General features: G+C 50.4%; 1 protein-coding gene across 2 annotated transcripts in view; it reads right to left on the reverse strand.

Annotated features, from left to right (window-relative positions):
• The window catches only part of BFSP2 (beaded filament structural protein 2), a 62,887-nt gene that overhangs the window by 27,473 nt on the left and 9,312 nt on the right, over nt 1-26,102 (reverse strand). For both annotated transcript variants that reach the window (XM_057497928.1, XM_057497931.1), the window contains exon 2: nt 1,456-1,538. In XM_057497928.1, coding sequence (XP_057353911.1) covers nt 1,456-1,538 — 83 coding nt within the window. The remainder of the gene's footprint in view (nt 1-1,455; nt 1,539-26,102) is intronic.

The following is a 26,102-nucleotide window of genomic DNA, read 5'->3' on the forward strand; positions in this document are numbered from 1 at the left end:
AATGAGTAAAAGAAATTGTAGTCAAGTCCTCTTTTAATTTCATACTTCAGTTCAACGTTGAATTTAGGGCAAATGGTTTTGTCTACTGACATGTAGCTCTAATTGCTCAGTAAGCTGCCAGTGGCTGGATGGTGGCTTTGTGCTCCTGTGACCTTGGCTATCATGGTCCTTGTCAAGACAGCAGGCCTGGCTGGTTGACTGTCTCCCTAATTCCAGAAAGGCTACTAATGGAGATCCTTTGAGCAGATGGAGAAGCTTGGTTTTAAAGAAAGGACATGACTCAGTGTCTGAAGAGATGGATGGTGGTGATTCTCCTTTTCATCACAACATTCTTCTTACCCTCAGATAAGAAGGACAGCAAATCATGGTCTTCCCCAAAGACTTCCAACTATATGCCCTTTCCTCTTTGTAACAATTTCGGAGTGTTCCCTTGAATAACAATCTCATCACCTGTCCAATTGCCCAACATGCAGGACGCCTTTCCCACTGAATATTCTCAAAATCGCTGCTCCTTCATAAAACGGTCATCTTCATTTTGATTCTCCATTAGACCAGTGTTTCCCAAAACTCACTTGCCTTCATGATTTTGTGTGAAGCATATCTCCTGTATCATTATCTACTTTACACTGTTCTTTAAATTTATATTCTTAAAAAGTATATCTTAAGTCAATAAATCTTAAAAGCTTTTTATAGTAAATAAAATTTAAATTGCTACCATACATATAGTGGAAAAACAGTTTCATGGATCATAAATAAAAAAACACTATAAAAATAAATACATAACTATTAAAAATAAAATATTCATCCTTATATCACTTAAAATAATCTTCATCAGCCATATACACACCATATTTTAGGAAACACTCTATTAGACTTCAAAGAGGTTGTTCTCCAGGCTGGTGAGCTTTCAAAATACTGAGTACTGGGCCCCACCCACCGGGACTCTGGTTTAATGAGTCAGTGGGCTTGCACTGGCCTTTTTAAATGCCCAGGCAATTCTGATATGCAGCCATGACTGAGAAGCACTGTTCTAAACCAGTAGTTCTCAGAGTGTGGCCCCAGGACCAGTAGGATTAGTATCATCAGCAATTTGTTAGAAACATAAAATTTGGGCCCCACCCCAGACTTACTGAATCAAAAGCTCTTGGAGGGGGTGGGTGGTCACAGCAGTCTGTTTCCGACAAGACATCCAGGTGATTCGGAAGCACACTAGATTTTGAGAGCCCCTGTTCTAAGTGAGCGACACTGGCAAAAATCTCTGAGCCCTGGGGCCTAGTTTGTGTCTACAGGAAGGTCTGAGCCGGGCCATCTTGGCTCAGGATTCTCTAGGGCCTCTCCTGTCCCCCTTGGCTCCCCACGTGGCTGGGGGTGAGTGCTATGGAGTCCAGAGCGGCATTCCCGGTTGCCCAGGAGGCTGGGGACACAGAGGGACTGTCCCTTTGCTGTAGACGTTACCTTTCTTTAAAGTCTTCTGCGCCCGCCTGGATAGCCTCTGTCCGCAGCATGAGCCGGGCGTTTTCCAAGACTGCCTCGCCCACCTAGGAAGGTTACACACACCAAGGGGCACAAGGTCACTGCAGGGTCTTCCCTCACTTCCCGCAGACTCTGCTGGGCCCAGAGGCCCTGGGGGAACATAAAGCCAGTGAGTTTCCAGATCTTTACTGGCTAGGAGGGGGACTTCCAGCGTGAGTGGCCAGAGACAGGAGTGAGACGAGGAAGAACTGGGAGGGGAGGGCACTGAGGCTGCTGCTCCCCAGGGGCCCCGGGGCCGGGCGGGAGCAGACGGAAGACCAGGTGTTCCAGTTCAGGGACGTGGGACAGTGAGAGATGACCCCACTTTACCCAGAGGGAGCACTGCCCTCACACACAGCTGGGGCGCAGCCCAGCCCTGGGCCCCTCGGCCTCCCCACTGCAGCCCCGTCTCACTGCTGGCGTGGCTCCTCCCCAGGACAGCGCCTGTTCCTTGCTGTATCTACCCAAGGCCTGGCATGTGGCAGACACTCTGTCAATACTTGCTGAATGAACATGGGTGCGGATGGATGGTGGGACACCGGTGAGCAGTTGTCAGCCTTCCCCTGTGCCAGGCCAGGGGATCATTTCCCAGAAGCCCCACGGAAGGGTGCTTTAAAGTGCACCTGGGATTTCGGTTTTATTCAGGTATGGTGAGGCCAAAGATCAGGAGATGACTGACATGGAAAAGATCCTTCGTTACCCACAGCTCCCAAAGGGGGGGCAGCCACACCAGGCAGGCCACGTGGGGAAGCACCCGGGTCAGCCAGGAAGCAAAAGGGGCAAGACAAAAGTGTGGGCAAGAGCCTCGACTGAGCTGCTCATGAGGAAGAATGGGTGTGCAGGGTAGGGAGCTGGTCAGGTTTAGCATTGGATAGTTGAGTCATTTCAGCTGTTTCTCTTCTATAGGGGTGACCCCTGGCCACCTGGGATGACTTAGGGCAGAGGAATATTGCCTCCTGGAGTGTAAGGGCAGAGAGAGGAGGCAGGTGGGGGTTAGACTCAGGACTGGCTGGTTTGCATATGAAAGACACTCAGGGCAAGTGTTTACTATCTAAGATTAGCTAGCACTGTGAGAGGCAGGCAGCCTGTCCCTGCCAGTGAGGGCCCAGATGCCGCAGCATCAAGAATACAGACAATAAGACAGTGTAGTTAATCACTGAATACAGTTCATCCACAGAGCTCTGGCTGGGTGAGGGCTCTGGCCACCCTGAGGACTGGCTCTGGCTGCTCCCGCTGGGCCTCCTCTTCATCCTTCTTCAAGCGCTGCAGCCCCCAGCCGGGAGCCCCTTTCCAAGCCTGTGGACTCTCAGCGATGCCATTTTGCAGATGTCGAATTTAAAGCCAAAGGCGAATCACCCTGAGATCTCTCATAATGATGCCCATGGTAAATATCCTACTCTAGCACGGGACCCCAAGCCATAGCAGGCACCCAGGCCGTGAGCTCAAAAACTACCGCTGTAGAGAAGATGGCTTTTAAATTGCAGGGGCAAATACTGGCGGATGTGGGCCCAGAGTTTATAGGATTTGGGAGACTGCCTTTAAGAAAAAGAATACAAAATGACCAATACAGAGGGCCGTGTGTAAGCCAGGGCCGGGGAGTTTCAATGCCTCACCTTGGTGCAGCATAGGTTTGTTTCTTTGTTTCTGATTTTTAAGCTTGGGACCCAGGCATGGACAGAAAAAGTAAAGAATAAAACGACTGGAGTGTCCGTCAGATATATGCATGTCATATTCTGGAAAAGCAGAAAGATGGCTGAAAACTCAACCAAACCACCTCACATCCTGCCATCCAGAACGAGTGCTGACAGAATTTGGAGGTAGGTCCTCTCCGCGTTTGCTCTGCGTTGCCCCCACTGCAACAGTACCTAGTGGGTGGATCTGTAACATTTCCCCAGTTGATTGCACACTTTGTAAATAAGAGAATGCAGGGAGCAATCCGTGAGCACTGGGGAGGAAGTGCTGACTGCTGGTAGGTGGGGTGAGGTGAGGGGCTGGCTGCTCAGCGCCCTGCCCCTTGTTTGCAGTAGGGTTTGGGGACAGGCACTCTCTCTGGGGTGGTCTGGATGCTGCCCCACAGATTGGTAGTTCTATCCAATGTCTGTCCTACCAGGCTTGTGCAGAGCTAGGCTCGGGGAAGCTGGAGGTCTTCCTGCTTTAGCTGTTGTTTAGTAACAACCAGGGGGGGCTTATTCAAGCTGCAAGCAGAGGCTAATTACAGGCCTTGACTTGCCAAAGCGTGTTTGCTGGCTGTGCTTCCCTATCTCCTTCACAGACCGAACAAACCGCCAGCCCGCCGCTCTGCCACAGAGAGCCCTTCGTTGTCATGCAGGCACCTCAGCCGAGCAGAATGTCCCCGCTGCTAGTGGTGGCTCAGCCTCCCCAGCTGTAGAAAAGGCCCATCAGGCGGCATAATGAGGCTGGAACCTGGGCTGAGGTTTAGCACAGGCTGAGGACGGGGATGGGGCCAATGCCAGAAGTAAAACGTGGTGCCTGCAGTGGAAGCGGGAAGGTTTGTTTCCACTTTGTCTCTACTGGGGAAAACTGCAGACAGGAGAGGAAGCAGGGAGGGAAGTCAGGCTTACTGACCCTCTCCCGGTGTGATGAAGCGGCTTGTCCTGGCTGGCTGGAACCCACTGCTAAGTGTTTCAGGAGTTCTGTGAGCTGGTCTGTGAAACACAGCCATCATGAAAATTTTAATTACGTGAATTTACAATTACATAAATTATATTAAAAGACAGGTAATACTCAAAATACAGAGGTCATAAGTACTCATTGCTTCCTGATTGCTTTACTCTGTCATCTCTGCTTTTCAGATTATTGGCTTCTATTGTATCTGGACAGTGGAAATACTATATAATGTGCTCCTGTGCCTCTCTTCTCAACTCTGCATTCAGTGACAGCATGTTGGTAGCTTGATATCAGCCATGGTGAGAGTATTTACACCAGAGAAATTGGCACAGAGAGCTGATGGTTAAATAAACACCAGTTCACTGTGCCCCACATGCTACTAGTTAGCATTCAAGACTTCACTAAATGCTCATGATTCTAACACTGATTTCAATGCATTCATTTTAAAAATGAGGATGCTCAGGCTCAGAGAACTTAGGTAAATTGCCCAAAATCACATAGCTGGAAAGGGGCAGAGCCAGAATGCCAAACCAGGTCGACGTGACTCAGGAGTGTGATTATTTTTAGTCACCAACTTTGGAAACTGAAAGACATCAGGATCAAAAAAGAGACTGTGTTGTGGAGGATTGTTTTCTTTATCCTGCAACATGGAACAGTCAGGACTCCTGGTTCCTATTTAGGTTGCATCACGAAGGTAAAGAAATATCTTCCTGCCTGAACATGAGGATGTTCACCAAATCAGACCAAACCAAGCCATCTCCCACCCAAACCCCCGAGCTTTCATTTCCGAGCCCTGTAAGCTGACAGGAACTGGGGCAGATCTATGGGTCCAATCCTGAAGGCCTGGAGGACTAGGCTGCTGAGCACTTTACTGTCAGGCCCTGCAGAAGAAAGATCATTTGTATTTAAAGCTGTGAGAGATGTTCATTAGCTGCCCGTCCTCTCGGATTTATAGTGGAAGTGGGTGCATATTAACTTCACTTCTCTGATCCTTTTCTTTCCATAAGAAAAGGTAATAAAAATACCAAATGTTAATGCATACAGTCATGGGGCTGATGCTGTGAATACAGGTATATCGCTCATGACCCTGGAGCCACTCCTGACCTCTTTTCTAGTAGGAAAAAAGTATGAACTAGTGGAATAGTTGCACTTACGTTAGACATTAAGGGTGGGCAGGCTGGCAGTTTGCCCATCACCATGCAACTCTGCCCCTCCTCTCCCCTCAGCTCAAACAGAGCTGGAACGTGGACCATCAAGGAGACATGATGCTAGGTCTCCTATTAAAAAGAGCCACTGTTTAATGTTGGCGAGGTTGTGGAGAAAGGGGAACCCTCCTACACTGCTGGTGGGAATGTAAATTAGTTCAACCATTGTGGAAAGCAGTATGGAGGTTCCTCAAAATGCTCAAAATAGAAATACCATTTGACCCAGGAATTCCACTTCTAGGAATTTACCCCAAGAATGCAGCACTCCAGTTTGAAAAAGACAGATGCACCCCTATGTTTATCGCTGCACTATTTACAATAGCCAAGATATGGAAGCAACCTAAATGTCCATCAGTAAATGAATGGATAAAGAAGATGTGGTACATATACACAATGGAATATTACTCAGCCATAAGAAAAAAACAAATCCTACCATTCGCAACAACATGGATGGAGCTAGAGGGTATTATGCTCAGTGAAATAAGCCAGGCGGAGAAAGACAAGTACCAAATGATTTCACTCATATGTGGAGTATAAGAAGAAAAGAAAACTGAAGGAACAAAACAGCAGCAGAAGCACAGAACCCAAGAATGGACTAACAGTTACCAAAGGGAAAGGGACTGGGGAGGACGGGTGGGAAGGGAGGGATAAGGGCGGGAAAAAAAGAAAGGGGGCATTACAATTAGCATGTATAGTGTGTGGGGGCACGGGGAGGGCTGTGCATCACAGAGAAGACAAGTAGTGATTTTACAGCATCTTACTACGCTGATGGACAGTGACTGTGAACAGGGATGTGGGTGGGACTTGGTGAAGGGGGGAGCCTAGTAAACATAATGTCCTTCATGTAATTATAGATTAATGATACCAAAATAAAATTTTTAAAAAAAGAGCTACTGTTTGTCTTAGCAGACCTGTGGGAATTGCTGTGTGAGATGAGGTGTTCTTGAGGGACTATGACTCAGGACCCACAGGTTTTGCAGGAGCAAGAAACAAAGGTGCCTTCAAAGCACCCATTGTGGTCGAGGAGAATGGCAGGGTGAGCCCCAGGGAAGTGGACAGTCTAGGGGTCGTGGTAGCACGGGCTCTGTTCTGGAGGGATGGCGGGGGAAGGGGAAAGGGAGGCTGACCTGGCCGTGAGCTCACACTGCTCCCGGCCGCCAGCTGCCTCAATTTCCCTCCCTGAAGCTGTCTTCCTCTGTACCTGCACATGGAAGCTTCCTTGGCATACTTTATACTGGTGGCTCTCAAAGTATGGCCCCTGGACAAGGAGCATCAGCACCACCTGAAACCTGAAGTAAGTATGCATTCTCAGACCTACTCAGGCAGTGAGTCAGAATCTCTGGAGTGGGGGCCTGACAGTCTGTGCTTCAACAAGTTTCCAGGGCTTCTGGGACACACTGCACTTGGAGAAACCCTGCTCTGCACAGACCCTCCACTGGTCCCATGCATGCCACTTCACGGGCTGCCCCTGGAATCCCGCCATGGCCCTGCTGGCATCGGTGCCTGGATCTGGAACACCTGGTCTTACCACCTCACGCCTCTAGCCTTGCTGCTTGAGAAGTCCTACCCACCTGCATGCTTGGCTCAAGCATGGCTTCCTCTATGAAGCTTTTTATTCATCTACGCACTCATCGTTACCTTCATTTCTTCAGGACATGGGCTTGTATCCCCTGTGCCAGGCTCTGGGCTGGTTATAGAGCCATCAGCAGCTGTGTAGGAGGTACAGTTAGATAGGAGGCAAAGGCCAGCTCATGGAGGGAAGGCCTTGGGGCAGACAGAAAGGAGGTGGGGTTTGCTGGGAAGCCCTTGAAAGGTTTGAGCAGGATGCAGGGGTGACTGTGCAGTGGGGGGTCCCTGACTCCTGTGGGAGAGAGGATGGGAGGGCGAAGACCGTGCTGAGGCCCAGCTAGGGGGCTCTTGCAGGAGCCCAGGGAGATGGTGGTGGCCTTGACAAGGGTGGTTGTAGGGACAGCAGAGAGAAGCCGACAGGTTTCAGACATATTCGGGTGACGCAACACACGGTTGGGGATGGAGCAGTCGTAGGAGAGTGCGGGGTGGGAAACCAGGGTGACCCCGTTAGGGGGGGATTAGCCCGAGCAGCTGCATGCCTGCGGGGCCTGGGCTGACCCTTCCTCTCTCCCGGGGCCCTTCTGCGGCGAGTCACACTCACCCCTGGGTACTACACCCAGGGGACAAGGACAGCGCTCTCTTGTTCTCAAAGACGCTCCTCCGCTCTCCAGCGTGGGCAGGTACGCGGGCAGCTCTAAGATCCGGCTTCCTCTTCCACGGCCTGAAGATGGCGCTGCCCCCTCCGTCCTGGGCTGGTCCGGACGGTCACACCAGCCCCCCGGGGGGCATCAGCAAGGGCCGGGCGCGGAGCGCGTCTTCCTCGGTGGTGGCACGGCCGGCACTGTCATCTGTCCGGGCGCAGCAGCGGCCCCCTGCGGGCTGGGTGAGCCCGGGGGGTGCCTCCGGCCCTGTTCCCGCCCCGCTTCTTCTGGCGGCGCAGGCGGTTACAGGAGCACCGCCGTCACGGGGCTGGATTTCTTTTTCTTTCAGCTTTTCCTCCACAGTTAATTTGAAAAGTCTGGGTCACTGGTGCTGTGACGGGGATCTTCTCCCTTCCTACTGGTCCTCACTGGGGGCGTGGTTGTTAAAATAAAGAGCTGGACGTGGCATACGAGAGATTTGACCATCACGGTGTTTAAAAAATGTGAAGGACAGCAGCATTTTAAAAAGGGGTTTCATTTGGGCCCAGGATACAGTTAGTGCCTTATTTGCAGTTAAAGACCCTGGCGTCCCAGCAGCCAGGGCTGCAGGCGTGGGAGGAGCAGGGTGGGGGTGGGGAACAGGTGCACAGTCCCCGGAAGCCCTTCCTGTTCGTGTGACTGTAAGGTTTGGGATGGATGCTCGGCATGACTCACTTCCAGCCATAAATGAACAGAAGTCGCGATCTGTCCCCAACACCCGACGGGTCCCGCCTCCCCACCGCGACGGTGGTGGCTGCGTCGTCTGGGCCACCAGCGCCTTCGTCGCGGGAGACGCACTTTCCTCCCGTGGCTTCCCTGACACCGAATTTCTCAGGATTGGGCCTTGGGACCTGATTTTTAAATCCCTAAACGATCCCATCTGTGTTCGTGGGTTTAAACACGTGCTGAGGACGGCCGCTTTCACCTCTCCAGCCCGGGACTTTCCTCTCCAGGCCTGCCTACCGCTCTCTCCTTGACATCTCTACTGGCTGCTTCTCAGACATCTCCAACTTAACATGACCCCCAGGGGGATTTTAGATTTTTGCCCTTAAATTCCACCCCCATCTTCCCCTTGTCATAGACCACCAACATCCACCCAGAAACCCGGAAGCCTTGACATCTCACTTCCCCTCACCCCACATCTAATCCAACACCAAATCTGGGCCATTCGACCCCCCACAGCGTATCTCAAACCCGGCTACTTCTCTGCATTTCCGGCGTGTTGCTGTTATGCTGTCCTAGACTCTGCAGCATCTGTTCTTCCCTCTAATCCTTTCTGCATCCTGCTTCCAGAATGATCTTCCTAAACCCTTAGAATCAGATCATGTTGCTCTGATTAAATCAAACACTTAGAGGTGTTTCTCAGACTAACACCCAGACCTCTGACAGTGGCCTTCAAGGCCCCGTGTGCTTGTCAATCCTCCCACTGTGCGCGGGGCTCCCGCTCTGCTGGCCTCTGGTCCTTCTGGCCCGCAGCGGCCTCTCTCCCGACCCGAGGCCTTCACGCGCTGACTCCTCTGCCCGGACTGCTCCTTCCCTCCTCTTGGCATGGACGCTCCCCCGTCCCCATCGCTTCACCCAAGGCCGAAACTGCCTTCACTCTGCCCTTCTCTGCCTTGGTAGCTTTCTTGAAAAACACTTACCACAGGTTGTAGTTGTTATCAATTTTTATTTATTGGTTTATTAGTTACTACTTCTCATTTACCACCAGAATATAAACTCCATTTGGTCAGGCGCCTTTCTGTTCTGCTTTGGGTCCATCCTAGCGCGGTGTCTGCGGCAGTAGGTGTCCGCTGAAAGAAGGAGCCCAGCAAGAGCGCTACCTCCTCAAGGAGACCCAGGGTGGGAAGGCCTGGCTCCCACCTGCGGGGGCTGCCTTCCTGCCTGGGTCTGATGTGACTTGACCTTCAGCACCTCCCTGTCCTTCAGCTCCCAAATCAAAACACTATTAAGTCCTCATCGATGTGCCATCCTCCATTCCTGCTCCATTCTCCATCCTTGGCTCAAGCCCTAATCACCTCCTTTCTGGTTTAACCTGCTGATTGTTACCTGGGGATGTAAAATATGATGCCTGAGCACCATGAGTTAAGACTGTATCTGTGAGTGGAGTTAGGAAACACATCATAAAGTAATGGAGATGTTCAACCATCTTCAAGATAGTTCCTCCCTGAGCAGTCAAAGCCACTGGGAATCCAGTGACAATCAGCAACGCCCGAGGGCGAAGAGTGGCTCTTCGGAAGAACAGGATAATGGGCACTTCTGAGTCTATATTGCAAATAAACCTGGCCTCATGCACAAACTGTACTCTGGCCAAAGAAAGCATGTCTGTAGAAGGGTCAGGTGAGCATGGAGTGAGAAGCCAGAATTGTGGGTGGTGTTAGCCACCATTTTGAGGCAATCAGGAACACTCCAGTCCCTGGAGGTGGCCCTCACTCTTGACAAGGACAGAGTTCCCTAGGCCTGAACTTCCCTGGAAGCGTTTCCATCCACTCCAGTGCCAGGTTCTAGGCTCACCTTGCAGCCTGCATCTAGCTACCCCAGAGATAAAAGGGCTGGCTTTGGAGATTAGGCACCAGTGCTGGGCACTTAATGTTTAATCACCCCTGTATAATAGTATGTAGTCCTGTGTTTATGTCAGGAGGCTTTCTTTGTGGTGAGCCAACCCTTCAGGGCCTGATTTCCTACAGATGCCCTAATAAAACCTGAGGTTTGAGCACCAGGCACATGAAGATACAGTGAAGCTCTAGGCAGCGGCTGAGCTCCCTCTGAGACCTCGCTGTCTCTCTTTCTAGATTTGGAGCAACTGCTTTCCAACCTGCCATCCCCCTTTCTACAGGAATGAACTTGCAAAGGTGCAAATTTGAACTCACATTTTATTCAAGGATGTGCTCTTGACTAAACCCTCGCCATCTGGGCCTTGCTCTTCACACTAGCTTTCTCTCTTCTTCAAACCCTGCTATGAATTCTGCTGTTTCTCTGAACAGGCTCAGGTCTTCCCAGATTGCAGACCTGGACTCATGCAGCTACCCCTGCATGTCAGGACCTAGCCATGCCACCCAGTCGCCATGCGCTCCTTCTTTGCCGGGTAATCTCCTATTCATCCTTGGAAGCCCAGCTGAGTCTGCAGTGGGCACCCTCTGTACCCCCGAGACCCTTGTGAGTACCTCTGCCACTGCAGGCATTTTATTCCAATCTTTTTCTGTCCCCCACCCCAACTGAGCCAAGTGTCCCTGGGACAGGGACAGTCCCTCGTCTCTGCCTCCTCAGCACAGAGCTTCGTGTCTGGCACACAAGCACCCAATCAGTGAGTAGGTGAGCACAGAACTGAGTGGATGAAGGAGGCTAGATGAAGGCTAGCCGAGGAGAGCAAAGTAAGGCCGACATATAAGGCAGGACACAGATGCATGGACCTAAGCATAAGGTGCCCGGGAGGCGGAACTCAAAATTTAGAGCCAAATGTCATGAAACCCCAAAGAGAAGCAACCAAACAAATCAGCCCAAGTGTTTTTAAAGCCTTTACTATGTTTTATGCCTTGTTAAGCCCTTCACAGTCACGCTCTTGTTTAATCCCTACACCTGATGCAAATGGTTGTACAAAATGGGTACATATTAGCTCTTCCCATTACACAAACGAGGAAACTGGGATCCAGAGAGTTAAGTAACCTGTGCCCAGTATTAAGGGGCACAGCTGGATTAATTTATTTCATATATTTATTTAATTTTTTTAGTGGAAGAAAATGCTTTAATATATGATATTAATTGAAAAATGAAATTATTCACATTTGTACAAATGCAGCCATAAACTAATTTTTAAAAAAATTTTAGAAAAGATGAAGGCAACAGTGCTTAGGGCCCCCAGAGGGGCACAGCTGAATTTAATCTGTATCTGTCTGACTTCACAGCCCAATTCATTTTTGCCATTAAAAAAAAAAAGGAGGTTTTATTATGGGAAATTTCAACTACATAAAAGTGTACATAGAGTTTGTGAGGGACTAGAATGATGACACCCCATCTCCCCACCTCATCAATTGAGGTTCCCCTGCTCCTCCCCCTCTCCCTGCCTCCTGTTCCCCGTCAGCTTCAGCTTTTCTCTTGTCCAGAGCTTGTCCCATATTTGTACAAATTTCTTGATTGCTTGCGTTATCAGCCACAGACATTATTTGTTGACTTCCCAACCAATAAATGAAGATTTAGCTCACTCACTCTCCACCTCCCTTTCTCTTCATTTATTGGGTATCTTGGTAGCTTTGAGTCATAAAGCTCTATTTCTCACTGTATCAATTATGGACAACTTCTTTGTCACACACTCTCTTGCTCATAATCACAGATGTTTTATATTCTGAGGTCAAAGGGAAAGACCAAAAACCAGTATAATTATAAAACTATGGATGGTTGTGTGAAATATAGACCCTCTCTGCTAAGAATTATGATGTAGGTGCCCCTGACTGTCAGAAGTTATAGGCCGACTGCCAGATTGTTGTATTTCTCAGCTGCGCATCCTCAGGCCTGCAAAATAATGTCAGCTGTTCGAGTGTCTTTCACAGGGCTACCTTCTCCAGAGAGGGCCTGCAAAAGCCACACGCAACCATCTTGCCTTACCACCCTGCTTGGACCATGCCTCTAACATTAAGTAGCTCCGTTTCTTCTCTTGCAAAATGGGGCAGCTTTAACTTGATAGTACCGGCACACAGTAATCCCTTAACAGACGTTTGTTAAATGAAAAAGTGATACATGATTGAAGAACCAACGGGGAGTAACAGTGAGAATTCATAAGCAGCGAGCTGGCAACCTTTGGGATGGAGCATATGAAGAAAGCAGAGTTCTCACACCCTTCATGGGCTCTTCTGGGAGGGTGGATTTGGGTAGCCACTGTGGGGAGTGATTTTCCAATGCTGCATAAATGCTGACGTGGCCCACAGCCAATTCCACTCCTGGGTACTGACCTAGAGCAGGTCAGCAACTTTTTCTGTATGGGGCCAGACAGGAGGTATTTTAGGCTTTGTGGGCTGACAGTTTTGTGGCAACTACACCACCCTGCCCTTGTAGGATGAGAGCAGCAGTAGGTGATTAGGATACGCATGGGTGTGACTGCATTCCAGTCAAGCTTTATTCACAAATACAGGGGCCTGATTGGATTTTGCCTGCCTGTATTTGCCCACCTCTGACCTATACAGAAACTCTCCCATGTGACCTGAGCGGGTTTATGCCCTCTCCTGCTTTTGATAGAGAAAATTGGAAGCAACCTACATCCATCAACAGAAAAATTCATAACCTATGGAATATACACAATGAAATGCTATATGTATCAACATGGAGAAATCTCTAAAACAAATAAGGACTGAAGAAAGCAAGTTGCAGAAGGAAATAGTATGTGATGGTTGATTTTAGGTGTCACCTAAGCTGAGCCATGGTGCCCACATATTTAGTGAAACATTATTCTAGATGTTTCTGTGAGGGTGCTTTTGGATGAAATTAACATTTAAATTAGTGGACTTTGAGTAGAATGGATCGTCTTCCATAAGGTGGTTGGGCCTCATTCCATACTGTCACAAAGCAATCGGTTTCAAGCCTTCATAGAAGAAAGACAGGAAAGAGGAAGGAGGATTCTGCCAGTAGAAGGTCTTTGGATTTAAACGGGGCCCTGGCTCTTCCTGGGTCTCCACCTGGCTGACACCTCCACCCTGGACTTCCAGCCCCTGTGACCCTGGGAGCCAATTCCTTAAAATAAATCCCCATCCCCACCCCTCTTGTCTAAACATCCTGTTGGTTCTGTTTCCCTGGAGAACCCTGAATAATGTACAGCATAATATAATTTAACATAAAGCTTAAAATTATGCAAAATAATCCTGTAAAGGGCTTGCATACATATATAGTAAAATTGGAACAACATTGGTGAGAATGCCAAGTGCCAGATGTGGAATGGTGGTGGCCTCTGGGGGAGGGAATGGAATCAGGATAGAGAGTGAATGGGGTTTCAATACAAGTCTTTGATTTCACATTAAAAAAAAATGTCTGCAGGAAATAACATTAAGACTGACAATTGTGGGTGTGGGGTGCCTCTCTACATATGTTGGGGATATTTCATAATTAAGAAGAAAAACATGAGCTAAGGTAAAATAACGGGGAAAAGCAAAGGAGCGCAGGGCCAGGTATGCCGCGGGCCCGCCCGCAACCAGGGCGGGCTGGTGGGATAGGCTGGGGGGGGCGGGGGCGGCTCCGAGGCGGGCGGGGAGGCCGGAGGGGCGGACCCGAACGGCCCGCGAGAGCGGCGGGCGGCAGGCGGAGCCGTGGAGCTGGGGTCGGTCGTGTGCACTCAGTGCCCACCCCTCGGGCTCTCTGAGCCCCACTTTGTGTTCACGGGAAGGGGGTCCTGCAGAAATGGTTCTCCCAACTTCCCTCTGACAAGAATTGTTTCTGAGCTCCGACCAATGTCAGAAGACTATACTCACTGGGGACTTGCTGAGGCTTTGTAGGGAAATGGAAGTTCCACGGCCAGGATCCTCACCTGATACCCACTGTGCACATGCCATGAGGTAATACTTAGCCCACTGCGCAGGCTCATGGTCGCATACCCGTTGGCAACAGGCCATTACTGCACGTATTACTGTAAGAAGAGTTCTGCCCCGTGCTAAGGGCAGAGGGGAGCAGAGGCTGAGCCAGGGGAGGGGACAGAGGTGGAGGGGTGTCTAGGGCCTCAAAACTACTGCAGTGAGAATAAAGCACGGTATGAGCCCCTTTTTATCCACAATGTCCTGTTCCTGTTATTGGGTCTCGCTACATCCATAGTAACCTTGCCTAGAGCTGGGAACCCCCTCGGCCGCCTGGAGCTACAGGCTTAAACTGAATTGCAAATGCCTCCTTCCTATTTCAGGGGTGGCTGCTGGCACTCCCCCAGATTCCCTTGGATTTCTTTTTTTGACCACTTTTGTGTGCCCCCCAGTTCCCCAGCGTGTCCCTTCCCAGTCAGCACTGCGTCCTTAGGAGCAGTGTCCTGGGGCTACCTGCACACACTTTTCAGTTCCCTGGACTAGCCCGTCAGGAACGACCGCCGGGGTGAGGGTAGGGAACCAGCTACCTCGCTTGGGGTCAGGGCACCTCTAGGTTGGAGCTTTGCCTCCTCAGACCCCCAGAGAGGTCACACTGAAGCTGGAAGATGGCCTGAGGTGGTCCTCTTGCTGGCCCCTTCCTCACAGGTTCCCCCTGGACGCATCACCACTATAGTTCACCTGCTCAAGAAACCAGACCAGGGCCCTGCTCTTGGGACTCCATCTAAGCCAAGTCCTCTTCTCGGCCTCGTGCTCTTCATCCCGGAAGCCGTCTGGGCTCCGGGTGCTTTGAGGCTCAGTCTGTGTACAGTGGAGCTGAGCACACAGGCTCTGGAATTTAACCACCCAAAGTGAAAATTTCGTCTCTATCACTTCCTAGCTGTGTGACCTTGGGAAAAGTTCTTTAACTGCGGTCTGCCTCAGTTTCCTCATCTTTAAAAAAGGGGTCATAAATGTATGGGCCTCATATGGTGGTTGTGAGGTTAAATGAGTTAAAATATGCAAGAACCTCAGAATGAATTCTGGCACACAGTACGTGTTCAATAAATGTTAGCTTTGTTAATCTCCTGTGGAACCTAGGGGGCCCTTACGGGCAATCAGGGAATGAATATGCTTTACCCCAGGCCTGGGTATGCAGACCCAGGCTGATGAAATGAAGGGAACAAATCTCTGTTATGTGGACACACAACCTCAGTTCATCAGGATGGGACAGGGGCACACTTCAGTGGACTGGCAGGGTGGGTGTGGCTAATACTTACTGAAGGAATTACAGAGGATGCCCACTCTTCCTGTGCTCAAGGCTCCACCTCATTCTCCACTGGGGCCTGACTGAGGGGCCAGGGAGGTGGTTCTGGGAATGGGACTTGAACGGTGAGGGAAATAGGGCAGGGCAAAGAAACACTCACGAGCCTTGTGTGAACATCATCAAGGAAAAGAGAGAACTCTGAGTATTAGACTTGGAATGGGAAAGTGAAGTTCCACTCCTGGTTTTGATTAGACATGGAATTTCTCATCTCTGAACCTCCGTTTCCCCATCTGTAAAAGGGGGTAATAACACTGGTGTGTTTACTCCACAGGGTGGCTGTGAGCTTCTCAGGAGACCAGCAGAGAGATGCTGGGTGCTGTGAGCTATAAGGCACCGGAGGCCTGTCTGCAGCGCCAAGGCAAGGGCATTAGGGGACACTGCAAATTCACAGGGTTGATTATCCCTGTAAACCCCTTGGACGGGTGCTGTCGTGGAGACCCACAGTAGGTCACTAGGTCCACCACAGCTGGGGTTTTTCTCCAGATGAGATAGGGGACTTAAACTAGGAGTCACACTATCTGGAAGGTTCCTTCCCTGAAACACCAGTGTCATGCTCAGCATGGCATGATCCTCTCCTCAAGAGACGCATGTGGGAAATGAGCCTCTTTGAAGAGAATGCAAATTCATGCCTTCAGTTTCGTGCTCGGTCCAGGGCACGTCCTCATGGAGGGAACAGAATGCCAGCACCATTTGAATGGCGTTTCTTTCTCTCCCTGACACTTGCTCAAGGTGCACGCCCATGTGAGACTAGGGTGGCAGAGCAGGAAGTGCGGAGTGAAGGGCTGTCCCCCACACAGGAGGACGTTGCCTCTGCAGAGGTCTCTGTCATCTGTTCCAGGAAACCTCAACTCAGAAATTTCACTACAGTTTTAGAATGCAAAGGGCTCTCAGAGGTCAAACAAAATGAAGAACCGCAGAGAGGTGTGTGGGCTTGTCCCAGGGCTAGTCCTTTGCCCCTTAGAGCCCAGCAGCAAGGACTCATGGAGAACTGTGGGCCCTGACTGTAGAGACAGGGCTTCAAACCCTGTCATTGTTACTTGGAGATATGGGATGCTCTAAAGGACCCCCTGTCTGCAGAACAGGACAAGGAAACTTTCTATTGAGGGCTACAAGCTGATGGAAAGAAATGTATGTGTTTAATGTATTTAGCAGAATGTTAAATTGCCTGAGTCAGGACTGGGGAGCCACCACGTGCCTCTTTGGTACCCTAACGGCGGAGCCATCCTGGGCAGCCGAGTGCAGCCTGCCACAGGCACATTGTCCTGGACGCATCTGAGAGCCCCACCCAAGACGGCAGGCAGCCTTCAAGGGTGAGGAGGTGCGGCAGGCAGCAGAGGAAGGAGGGCCTCTCCCCCTTCTTGCACTTGGTCCTGCAGGGAAGTCTCAGAAGAATCCAGTAAAGGGTCCCCAAGAAAACGAATCTGGTTTAATGTAGCGAGACCTGCACACCATGAAACCACCTCACATCGGTATCTCTCAAGGCAGATTTTTCCTGCCCTCTTCTCTCCTTTCTTCCTGCTTACACCTGGCTGGTTAGAAACAGTAGCAGGGCCTGTGGCAGGGAGACAGCAAGAAAGAGCCTACCATGGCCGCCTGCCCCTCCTCCTAGGTGTGGGGCCCTCCCTGGGGCAGTGGTGGGGTAGAAAACAAAGGTCAATGTGTTGAATAATATATTGACTAGATGTTCTGTTTACTGAATTGAGACTGTTTTGTGACTTAAAATCAGCATGGAATTTTTAGTTACCTACAAGTGATCACAAAAATTATGAGACCATTTGTGGTATCATCCAGGTCCTTTTTTTTTTTTTAACAGTATTTACCTCCGACTGAGCATGTTAAAAGGGACCTTGGAAGAAGGTAACTCTATACCTCATGAGTCCCTCCTGCTCAACGTACAGCTGGCGTCCATTGCACACCCAGCACCGTGCTTGGCACAGAGCACACGCTCAACAACACGCTGGTGTGTTTACTCATCACCCCTCTTAGACGTCCAGGTCCTGGAATCTGAGAATTTTGACTTTTTAATATTTGAACTAAATATAGTGCCTGGTGCAGAGCAGACCCATGTTCAATGCCTGATGAATGAACATAATAGAACTGGATTCTGTGGCAGCCCCACAGCAGCCCCCATGACAGATGTCACACTGTCAAGACTGCTGGTGAGGAAGGAGGCGGGGCTGACGCAGGCCAGCCTCTTTAAAGACCTGTACTTAGGTGTGACGCTGTACTTAGGTGTGAACTGGCCCAGAATCAGACATTTTAATGGTCTTCTGTTCACATCCATCACTGGTAAAGGAGGGAGCAGAGACAAACCTAAGCCGACGTCATGGAAGCCAGCTTAGGGCAGGGGTGAAGAGGCATCTCCCAGAGCTACAGCTAGGCATTGCATAATTCAGCAGATTCAGGATTTAGGGTAAAATGCTGAAGCAGGCACACCGACTGAGGAACTGCCGGCCTGATGGTGACACTGACGGGGCCTTTTCCCACTCACGTTATTCTCCTTCAATTTCAAAAGAGTCAGGGCCATGGTGGCAGGTGTAATTTTCTCCCTCATTTTTCAGATAGGGAAACTGCAGGTGGAGAGATTAGGGACCTGGGTGAAGTATTTTGTGAGCTGAGACAGGACCCCTGACTCCAAACGCAGGTTCTGATCTAAAACCGGAAGCCACAGTGAATGCAACTAAGAAGAAAAAGGAGAGGGTGGATTCTTCCATCACAAATGCAAGCAGGAGGGAATATGACCAGACATACTGGATAATATAGGCAGTCTCAGGGCAAACTGAAATTTTATGGTTGGTTTATAATCCTCAGGAAATTGGAAGCTGTCGTGGAAACACTAACATGAACGGAGAGACTGCAGGACAGCTTGGACTGCATGACTGGCCTCTCACAATCAGGGTGGCTTCGGCAGTGAGGAGTTGATTATAGGCATCCGGAACTTGACACAAATAGCATTTTGCAGCTGGGTGACTAGGTATGCAGACAGTTCCCAGAGCAGCCAGGAGGTGGCGCCACTTACCAAGAGAACCAGGTCAGAGGCAGCTGGGACGCCATCTCCTGGAGGCCACTGTCATGGGTGGGATGCTTCTGAGACACCAAGGGTTCATCCGTGACTAACCCTGGGCAAATGTTGATCCCGTCCCCCCAGGTACTGTGGAGGGAGCTGGGCAGACGGTAGAGGAGGGCCATGCGGTCCGAGAAGTTATTATCATTTCACTACTACAAACAATGACCCAAATTACTACCACAGTTTATTGAGTGCACACCACGGCCAGGCACTAGGCTAAGTGCTCTCAGTGAATTATTTGATTTAATTCCCATGACAAACCTGTGGAATAAATATTTCCTTATTTTAGAGATGAGAACATTGACATTCAGAGAAGTTTGATTCCTTTTAGGTCAAAAGGCAGTCAGCAGCAGAGTCAGAATTGGAACTCAGTTCTTTTGGACTCTATTGCTTGTGCCATTAATCACTGTGACGTACTGTCTCTGCTTGCCTGCCCACCTGCTTCCCTCCCTCCCTGTTTGTGCCAGGCGCTGTGCTGTGTGCGGGCTCAGGGAGGATCAGGCCGTATCCCTGCTCTGGCGGGTCTCAGTGTGTCCTGCAGGCCCAGGTCACAGCAGAGGGCAATGGCAGCCCCAACGGCAGTGTGTCTGAGAAGGGGCAAGAGGGTTTATTTGTACCCAGCACCAGCTGTAGATGCCAGACTTCTCCCGTCTGAGTCTTTAGACTCTCTGAACCTTTTAAAATGATGCTGGGGGTTGTTCAAGCTGCGAATTCCAGCTGACAGTGGTTTGATTTAATCTGATTGGTGATCTGGATCAGGTGTGGGCTTTGCGCTCTCTCAGCAGCCCCCCACCTAGCCAAGTTCTCCCTTCATGGCCAGCTGGAAAGAACGGGGGTGTATTCTGGCAGGTGTAGGCATTCATAAATCTGCTGCTTCACCGATGCTGGGGCCTGGGCCACCCCCTGACCCTCGGAAATGAAGGAGATGGCCTGCATGCCCGAGCATTCCAGTCACAGCCAGCGCACCAGCTGAGCCGCAGAGGACTAGGCAGCAGGGCGCTTTGAGGGCTGTGTCTTCCCTCAAGGCTTCATCTGCTGCCCAGTGAGGTGCAGACCCAGGAAGGTCTATGGCCAGAGGCCTGGGCTGCCACCCGCTCCCTTCACAATCAGGGAGCCGCAGAGACAGGGATTTGTTACCTGGCACACAGCCAGGTAGCAGCCAGCAATGAAGGCAGACGTGGGTGTCAGCTGTACTGGGGCTCTTTGTGTCCACACTGCACAGGGTGCCAGAAAAAGATCAGGGGACTACCTGTTCACCAGAGTGATAAAATCGAATCTGGCTTATTCCCTGTGTGTCTGCAGGGAGAGGTCAGTTTGAGCCAATCTCTTCATTTACTTGTTGAGGAAACTGAGGTTCAGAGAGGTGAAGCAACTTGTCCATAGTCACACAGCAATATAGTGACATTGACTATGTTTCTACTATAGGAATAGTATTCTCTCAGGCTCTCTGAATGATGGCTTTCCTTTCTGAGATCCAAACTCAGTGTTGCTTGATAGGATTTGGGATCTCATTTCAAGTGCAAAGGGAAGTGAAGGTGAAGTTGATTAGGTGCAGAAATATTGGTATTTCTGGCATCTTTCTAAATGACATTTGAGGAAGAGGATAAAATTTGGAAATCAGGACCATAATGTGAAAAAACAATAGCTCCTGTTCTGGGTTGAATTGGGTACCACCCGAAAGATGTGCTGAACTCCTAGCCCCCAGTACCTGTGAATGGGACCTTGTTTGGAAATAGGGTCTTTGGAGATGTAATTAGTTAAGATGAGGTCATTAGGGTGAGCCAGCCAAGGCTACTGGTGTCCTTTTAAGAGGGAAATTTGGACACACACACAGGGTGAATGAAGGCAGAGACTGGGGTAACTCATCTCTAAGCCAAGAACGCGAAGGCTTGTCCACCACCAGAAGGTAGAAGACAGGCAGAAAACAGACTTGCCCTCAGAGCCTCAGAAGGAGCCGACCCTGGTGGCCCCTAGCTCTCCAGCTCCCAGCCTCCAGCACTGTGGCAGGATTAATTTCTATTATTTTAAGTCACCCACTTTGTGGTACTTTGTTATGGCAGTCCTAGGAAATTAGTTACTTTTCTGGGCAATTCCATTTGTCAATTTTATCAATATTGATTGTGCATCTACTGTGTTCGAGGCACTGTGCAGCGTGCCAAAGAGAGGTCAGGGGAGAAGCCGAGCTCCTGCCCTCCTGAAGCCTGCATTCTAGTTTACCTGCATCGCCTTTCAGAGTCCTCACAGCAATCCTAGGAAAGAGGGCTCATTCTCCGTCCACTCAGGGGGCTAGTAACTGGGCCAGGGCCTCATCTGTCAGGAGAGAGCTGGGCCTGGACCTGGCTCTGTAAGGCCACCATCTGGCTTATATCCATGCATCCATTCTACCTCATTCACCGTGTGGTGCACAGCTGCCAAGCTGGCCATCTGGGGGAGTGGTGCAGACAGCAGGAGTGTGGGTCCCAGAGAGCCTACCTGCTCAGCATTTCTGAGGCACAGAGCGGGCCCTGCCTTCTCTAGTCAGCACAGCCCAAGAAACCTCGCCTCGGTGCCCTGCACAGCTATGTGTGAGGCAGGAGACCCACAGGCCAGCTCTGTGTCCACAGGCCTCTGCCCCACCGCTGAGGCTGAGGAGGCCCTATTCAGGCCGGGGAGGTATAACCACGGCCCTGAGGGTGGGTAGTTAACTGCTAGGCCAAAGGACTCTCACCTGTACAAGAACCAGCACAGAGCACGGGTGGTGACCAGGCAGGGACCCTGTGATCCAGGTGGGAAGAGGCAAAGACGAGATCCCGCCATAATCACATTTGAACAGAGGCAAGGACACGCTGCAGCTTCCCACACCGGCGTCCCTCTTCCCCGTGAGAGATGAGGGACTCCTATTTCCTAATAACAGCTCTGTGCCTGCCTCATTCCTCTCGTCTCCTGGATAAGGCCTGGAGGACAGTTCAGTCATCACGCTGCCCCCAAGTCCCAACAGCATCAAATGGCGCCCACGTCCCCGTTCTGAAACCTCCCCCAGATCGCCCAGCACAGGCCCACACCTCATAACCCCTCTGCCCAGTCGTCCCAGTTCTCACTTGCTGCAGGAAGCTGATAAACCTGACTCTGTCCACCTGTACGTGAGTTCTTGGACGTCTGCCTGGCTTTAACAGGTACATGCCTCACCCCCAGAACCAGGACCTGCAGGGCTCAGCCCCGGGGCCCCCCCACTGGGCATGACCTCTCACCCCATATAATGTGCCCTCAGCTCTGCAAGTAGCCCTTGGAACTAGGTGGTGTGGGGGGTGGTCGCTATGCAGGGGGCAGGGCTCCCAGCCTGGAAGTCAGTGGCTGCGCTGATGCAGGCACGCAGTTTAGGGGAGGCCTCCACCTGCTCATGCAGGTGCCCACTGCCCGCAGCCTGCTCAGGAGTTCCTGAACTCCGCTCAGATAAAGATGTTCTGCCTCAAGGGCCAACTGCTCAGCATATTTTTCTGAGCATTAAAATTACTGAAGAAGAAAAATAGAAATCCCTGGGGGTTGGTGGGCCTGCACCGTTTCTGGCAGCAAAGCTATTCAGCCTTCATGTCCCAGTGCTGACCTGCTTGACAGGTGGGACGGCGCCCAGCCTCCTGTCCTGGCCGTAGCAGTTAGCTCCAGTTAGCGTGTTTGGGTGAGGAGCGATCACTGCTCCTGACAGCTGCTTCCAAATTAAAAGGTCAGAGAAAAGGAGAAAAAGGAGGCCCATCCCAGAGTTTGAACTCCTCGCAGAGAGCAGCCCTTGCGGCTGTGACTGTCTCATCGCGCAGGGGGCACTCACAGCATCCTGCGGCCCGTTTACCCCTAGGTCCGCAGTCTGAGGCAGGACCGACACCGGTCTAATAGGTGACTTTTCATAATGCTTTGGGGGTAGACGCAACACTGAGGTGGTCCTGGCTGGGACCTTAACTCAGTGAGTAACTTGATCTCTGGGCCTGTTGCCTTGTTTATGAAATGGGTGTTACGGGCTGAACTGTGTCCCCCTCAACATCATATGCTGGGGCTCCCAGGACCTCAGACTGTGAGTGTGTTTGGAGTCAGGGCCTTTAAAGAGTTGATTAAGTTAAATTATGCCATGATGGTGAGGCCTAATCCAATACAACTGGTGTGCTTCTGAGAAAAGGAAATCCAGACAGAGGTGTGCAGAGGGAAGGTGTGTAAAGACACGGAGAGAGGAAGGCCGTTGACAAGCCAAGGACAGAGGCCTCAGCAGGAAGAATCCTGCCCACACCTTGGTAGCAGGCCTGGGCCCCCAGAACCACGAGGAGACAGATTTCTGCTGTTTAAGCCACCCTGCCTGGTGCTTTGGCACTTTCCCAGCCCCAGCAGAATAACACAGTGGGCATGATCTCACCTTCCTGGGCCACACAGACATTGCTGAGAGAATAAAAAGAGTCAGTGAGTCAAAGTCCTTGCTGACACATGCAAGTGTCAGGCAGACGTGAGCATCGTATCTGAGGCCTGCACTTCAGAGCACAAGTGTGGACAGCGTTATCCTCACGAGTATATCCAAGTACATGATTTTGCTCAGAGACAGTGGAGGGAAACCTGTAGAACTCCCAGAGCAACTGTGCCCCTCAAGGGGAGCTGGACAAACACCCCTAGAATTCAGGGACCTGCCAGGCTTGCCCACTGGAGTTAGTGCCTTGGGGCTGCCTTGGGGCTGCGGGGCTGCACCGGGGCCCTGGGCTTACTGCTGGGCCTCTGCAGGTGCCCTGCAATACCACCAGGGACAATTCACTTCCCAGGTGGCGCTCCTTAGGGAGAGTGACCTCTCCCAGGGTGTCCCCGGGCTCCACCTCCTTGTCTCTTTTACTCCCGCAACAACATGCACACGCAACAGAGTTGGTCCCTATGTTATGCAGATCAAGTTACTCATTGAGTTAGTGTCCCAGCCAGGACCAATTCACCTGCATTATGCAGATAAACTAGGAAGTTAAGAGACATGCCCAGTTTCCCTAGCAAATAAGTAACACTAAATTCCTCTATCAGATAAGCTCCTTCCTCAGAGTTGGCCTGCAATGGGCTCTAACCTGCAGAGTGGGGATGGAGATGATGAAGCTGTAGCACAGTTACAGGCCTGGGACGGTGCCCAGAGGGCGGCTGCTGAGTGGAAGGGAGGGAGGCAGGGTGCAGTTGGGCTGGGCGTGTGGGCAGTCAGAACTCAGGCAGGGACTTGCCTCCTGCATGATGTTCCAGAGTCTGCTGGAAGGGGGCCCTTTCTAACTTCATCTCTCTCTCCATATTGTAGAGTTTTCCCTAAGACTTACTTATACGGTTATTCATTGGTCCTTGAAATAAATAAACAAAATGTACAAGTTATTTTCCAATAGCAGCTAGGCTTTGTGATGGTTTTCCGGCCCCTGGGCACTGCTTTTCATTACCTACTGATAACAGCTGAAGTAACTTCTCATTTCTGCTGAATAATGATGCATGTGTGGCAGTCAGCTTGCCCAATCAGCTCACTTACAATCAGATAAATGAGTCTTTATGTGCATTTCCATAGCCAGATGACATTAACAACGTTTTATTTTCCTAAATTGAGTCTTCAACTTCGGTGGCTCAGCATAAGCCCCTGGGGGAGCATTGGGGACCCCAATAATGTTCTGCTTGGCTCACCCACCCTTTCAATAGCTCCCTATAAAGAGCCACCACGTTTATCCTGGGCACTTGTGCTGGCCGCCTGGGTTAGGTTTTAATTTAGTTCTTCTGGAGAGGGTAGCCCACTAGAAGGTCATTCTTATTGCTCTACTTCATGGGCATTTACCTTTGCTGGGTATTTGTCTTGACAGGAGGCCATTCAGATGAGCCTCTAACCTGCCGCATGCGGCACTGCGAAGGGCGGCATGCTTCTGTGGAGCTGTGGTGATCCTTCTGCCCCCACCCCAAGATGCTTTGGGTTTTTTTTTTCCTGTTTTTAGGTTAAACCTTCTAACAGTGCAAAAAAATACATCTTCCCAAGCAAGCCTGCTTCACCTGGTCTACAGTCACCCAGCCTTCTGATTTAGAAGCATCGTGGTCACGGCCCCTTGCACAAGCCCAGAGAGAGCCTGCCCTCCCACCTCTTTAAACACCAACAGTAGCATGATATAGATGGAGTTTTGCAGCCATTTTACTCAAAAATACATATCGAGGGTAGCTTCACATCAACATATAAGCAGTTCCCTTGCTCTTTTCCTCCAGCCACAGAGGATTCCGTGGTGTCACTTAGCTACATCAGACATTCAGGTGGCCCAGTGTTTCGCCTCTCAGGTGGGATTCTCAAGAAGCTCTCCACCTCTGACTTCAGGTTCTGCTTTGGACCCTTGAGCTCTCTGTTTATGTAGTCAGCTCTGGCTGCCCAACCATTTGCTGGCTGCCTTATGGGTGTCATGACATACCCTCTCTGTGCCAGGGTCTTGGGATGGAGAGGTGAAGCGGCAGGGCAGTGACTGAAGAGAGCTTAGTGCTTGGTGGTGAGAATGTAAGACTTGTGGCATAAACGATGCCACCCAGCTCCCCACTGAGGGAGCTGACCGGACCCTGGCATGGCTTCTACTAGCTCTGGACCATGTCCCTAGGATGACCCCAGCACCCTTAGACTCTCTGCCTCAGAAAGCTCAATGCTGCCAAATGATTTACTTTCCTTCCAGGTCAAACCTGACAAGAGGCCCCTGACCTCACTTTTCCTAGGCAGTGTCTTTAGGAAACTTGAAATTGTAAATCCTTCTCTGCATGTTTGAGATATAAATCTTCTACAACCCAGAATGTGTCCTCAAGGACGTGGGAGCCATCTCTGTGAAATGCAAGCATCTGGGGAGATAGCTCCCCTACCTCCAGTTCCCGTGGGAGGGTGATGCTTAGTTTGGTGGGCGTCTTTCTCCAATTTGTGTGTCATAAAGGTATGAGAAGTGTGTTTCTCCTCTGGATAAGCACCAATTAACAAACACAGATGGCCTAGTTGCATAGACCAGCCCCTCCTCAACCTCCCTTTGTATCTTTCCTTTAGCACACCCCAGCATTTAAAATGCTTCTGCCTTTTGTTTCGGCGGAGCTGAGTTCAGTTCTATTCTGAAGTCTCTCTCCCCTACTGCAAGTAGTCTGAATAAAATCTGTCTTGCCAATTTTAACAAGTGTCCATGGCAAAATTCTCTTTGACAGTTGGAAAATCATATAGATTTTCCTGCTGATGTTCATGCCTGGTCCTGACTCACAACCTATGGTCTGAAGGGCCATCTTCTGGCATGCTCTTTGGGTCCCATATTTGGTCTCTACCTCTTGGGGTAACTTTGCAGAGGACCAGTCAATACCCAAGCTGTTGTCTAAACTGCACCATGTGTGGGTCGAACAACTCTTAAATACATGCATGTAAACACATTGTCTATGTTACTACTCAAGTTGTATCTTCTCATTTATTCAATTCCACAAACTTAATTGGGCACTGATTATGTACCCAGTAATTTATACACATTATTTCATTTAATACCATGGAGCAATCCTATAAGGCAGATATTCTATTTTCATTTTTATTATGAAATTTCAAAGAAACATAAAAAGAATGGTGTAACAGACCCCCATACACCCATCACCCAG

The sequence above is a fragment of the Manis pentadactyla genome, chromosome 1 (genome assembly GCF_030020395.1).
Source record: "Manis pentadactyla isolate mManPen7 chromosome 1, mManPen7.hap1, whole genome shotgun sequence".
NCBI lineage: Eukaryota > Metazoa > Chordata > Mammalia > Pholidota > Manidae > Manis > Manis pentadactyla.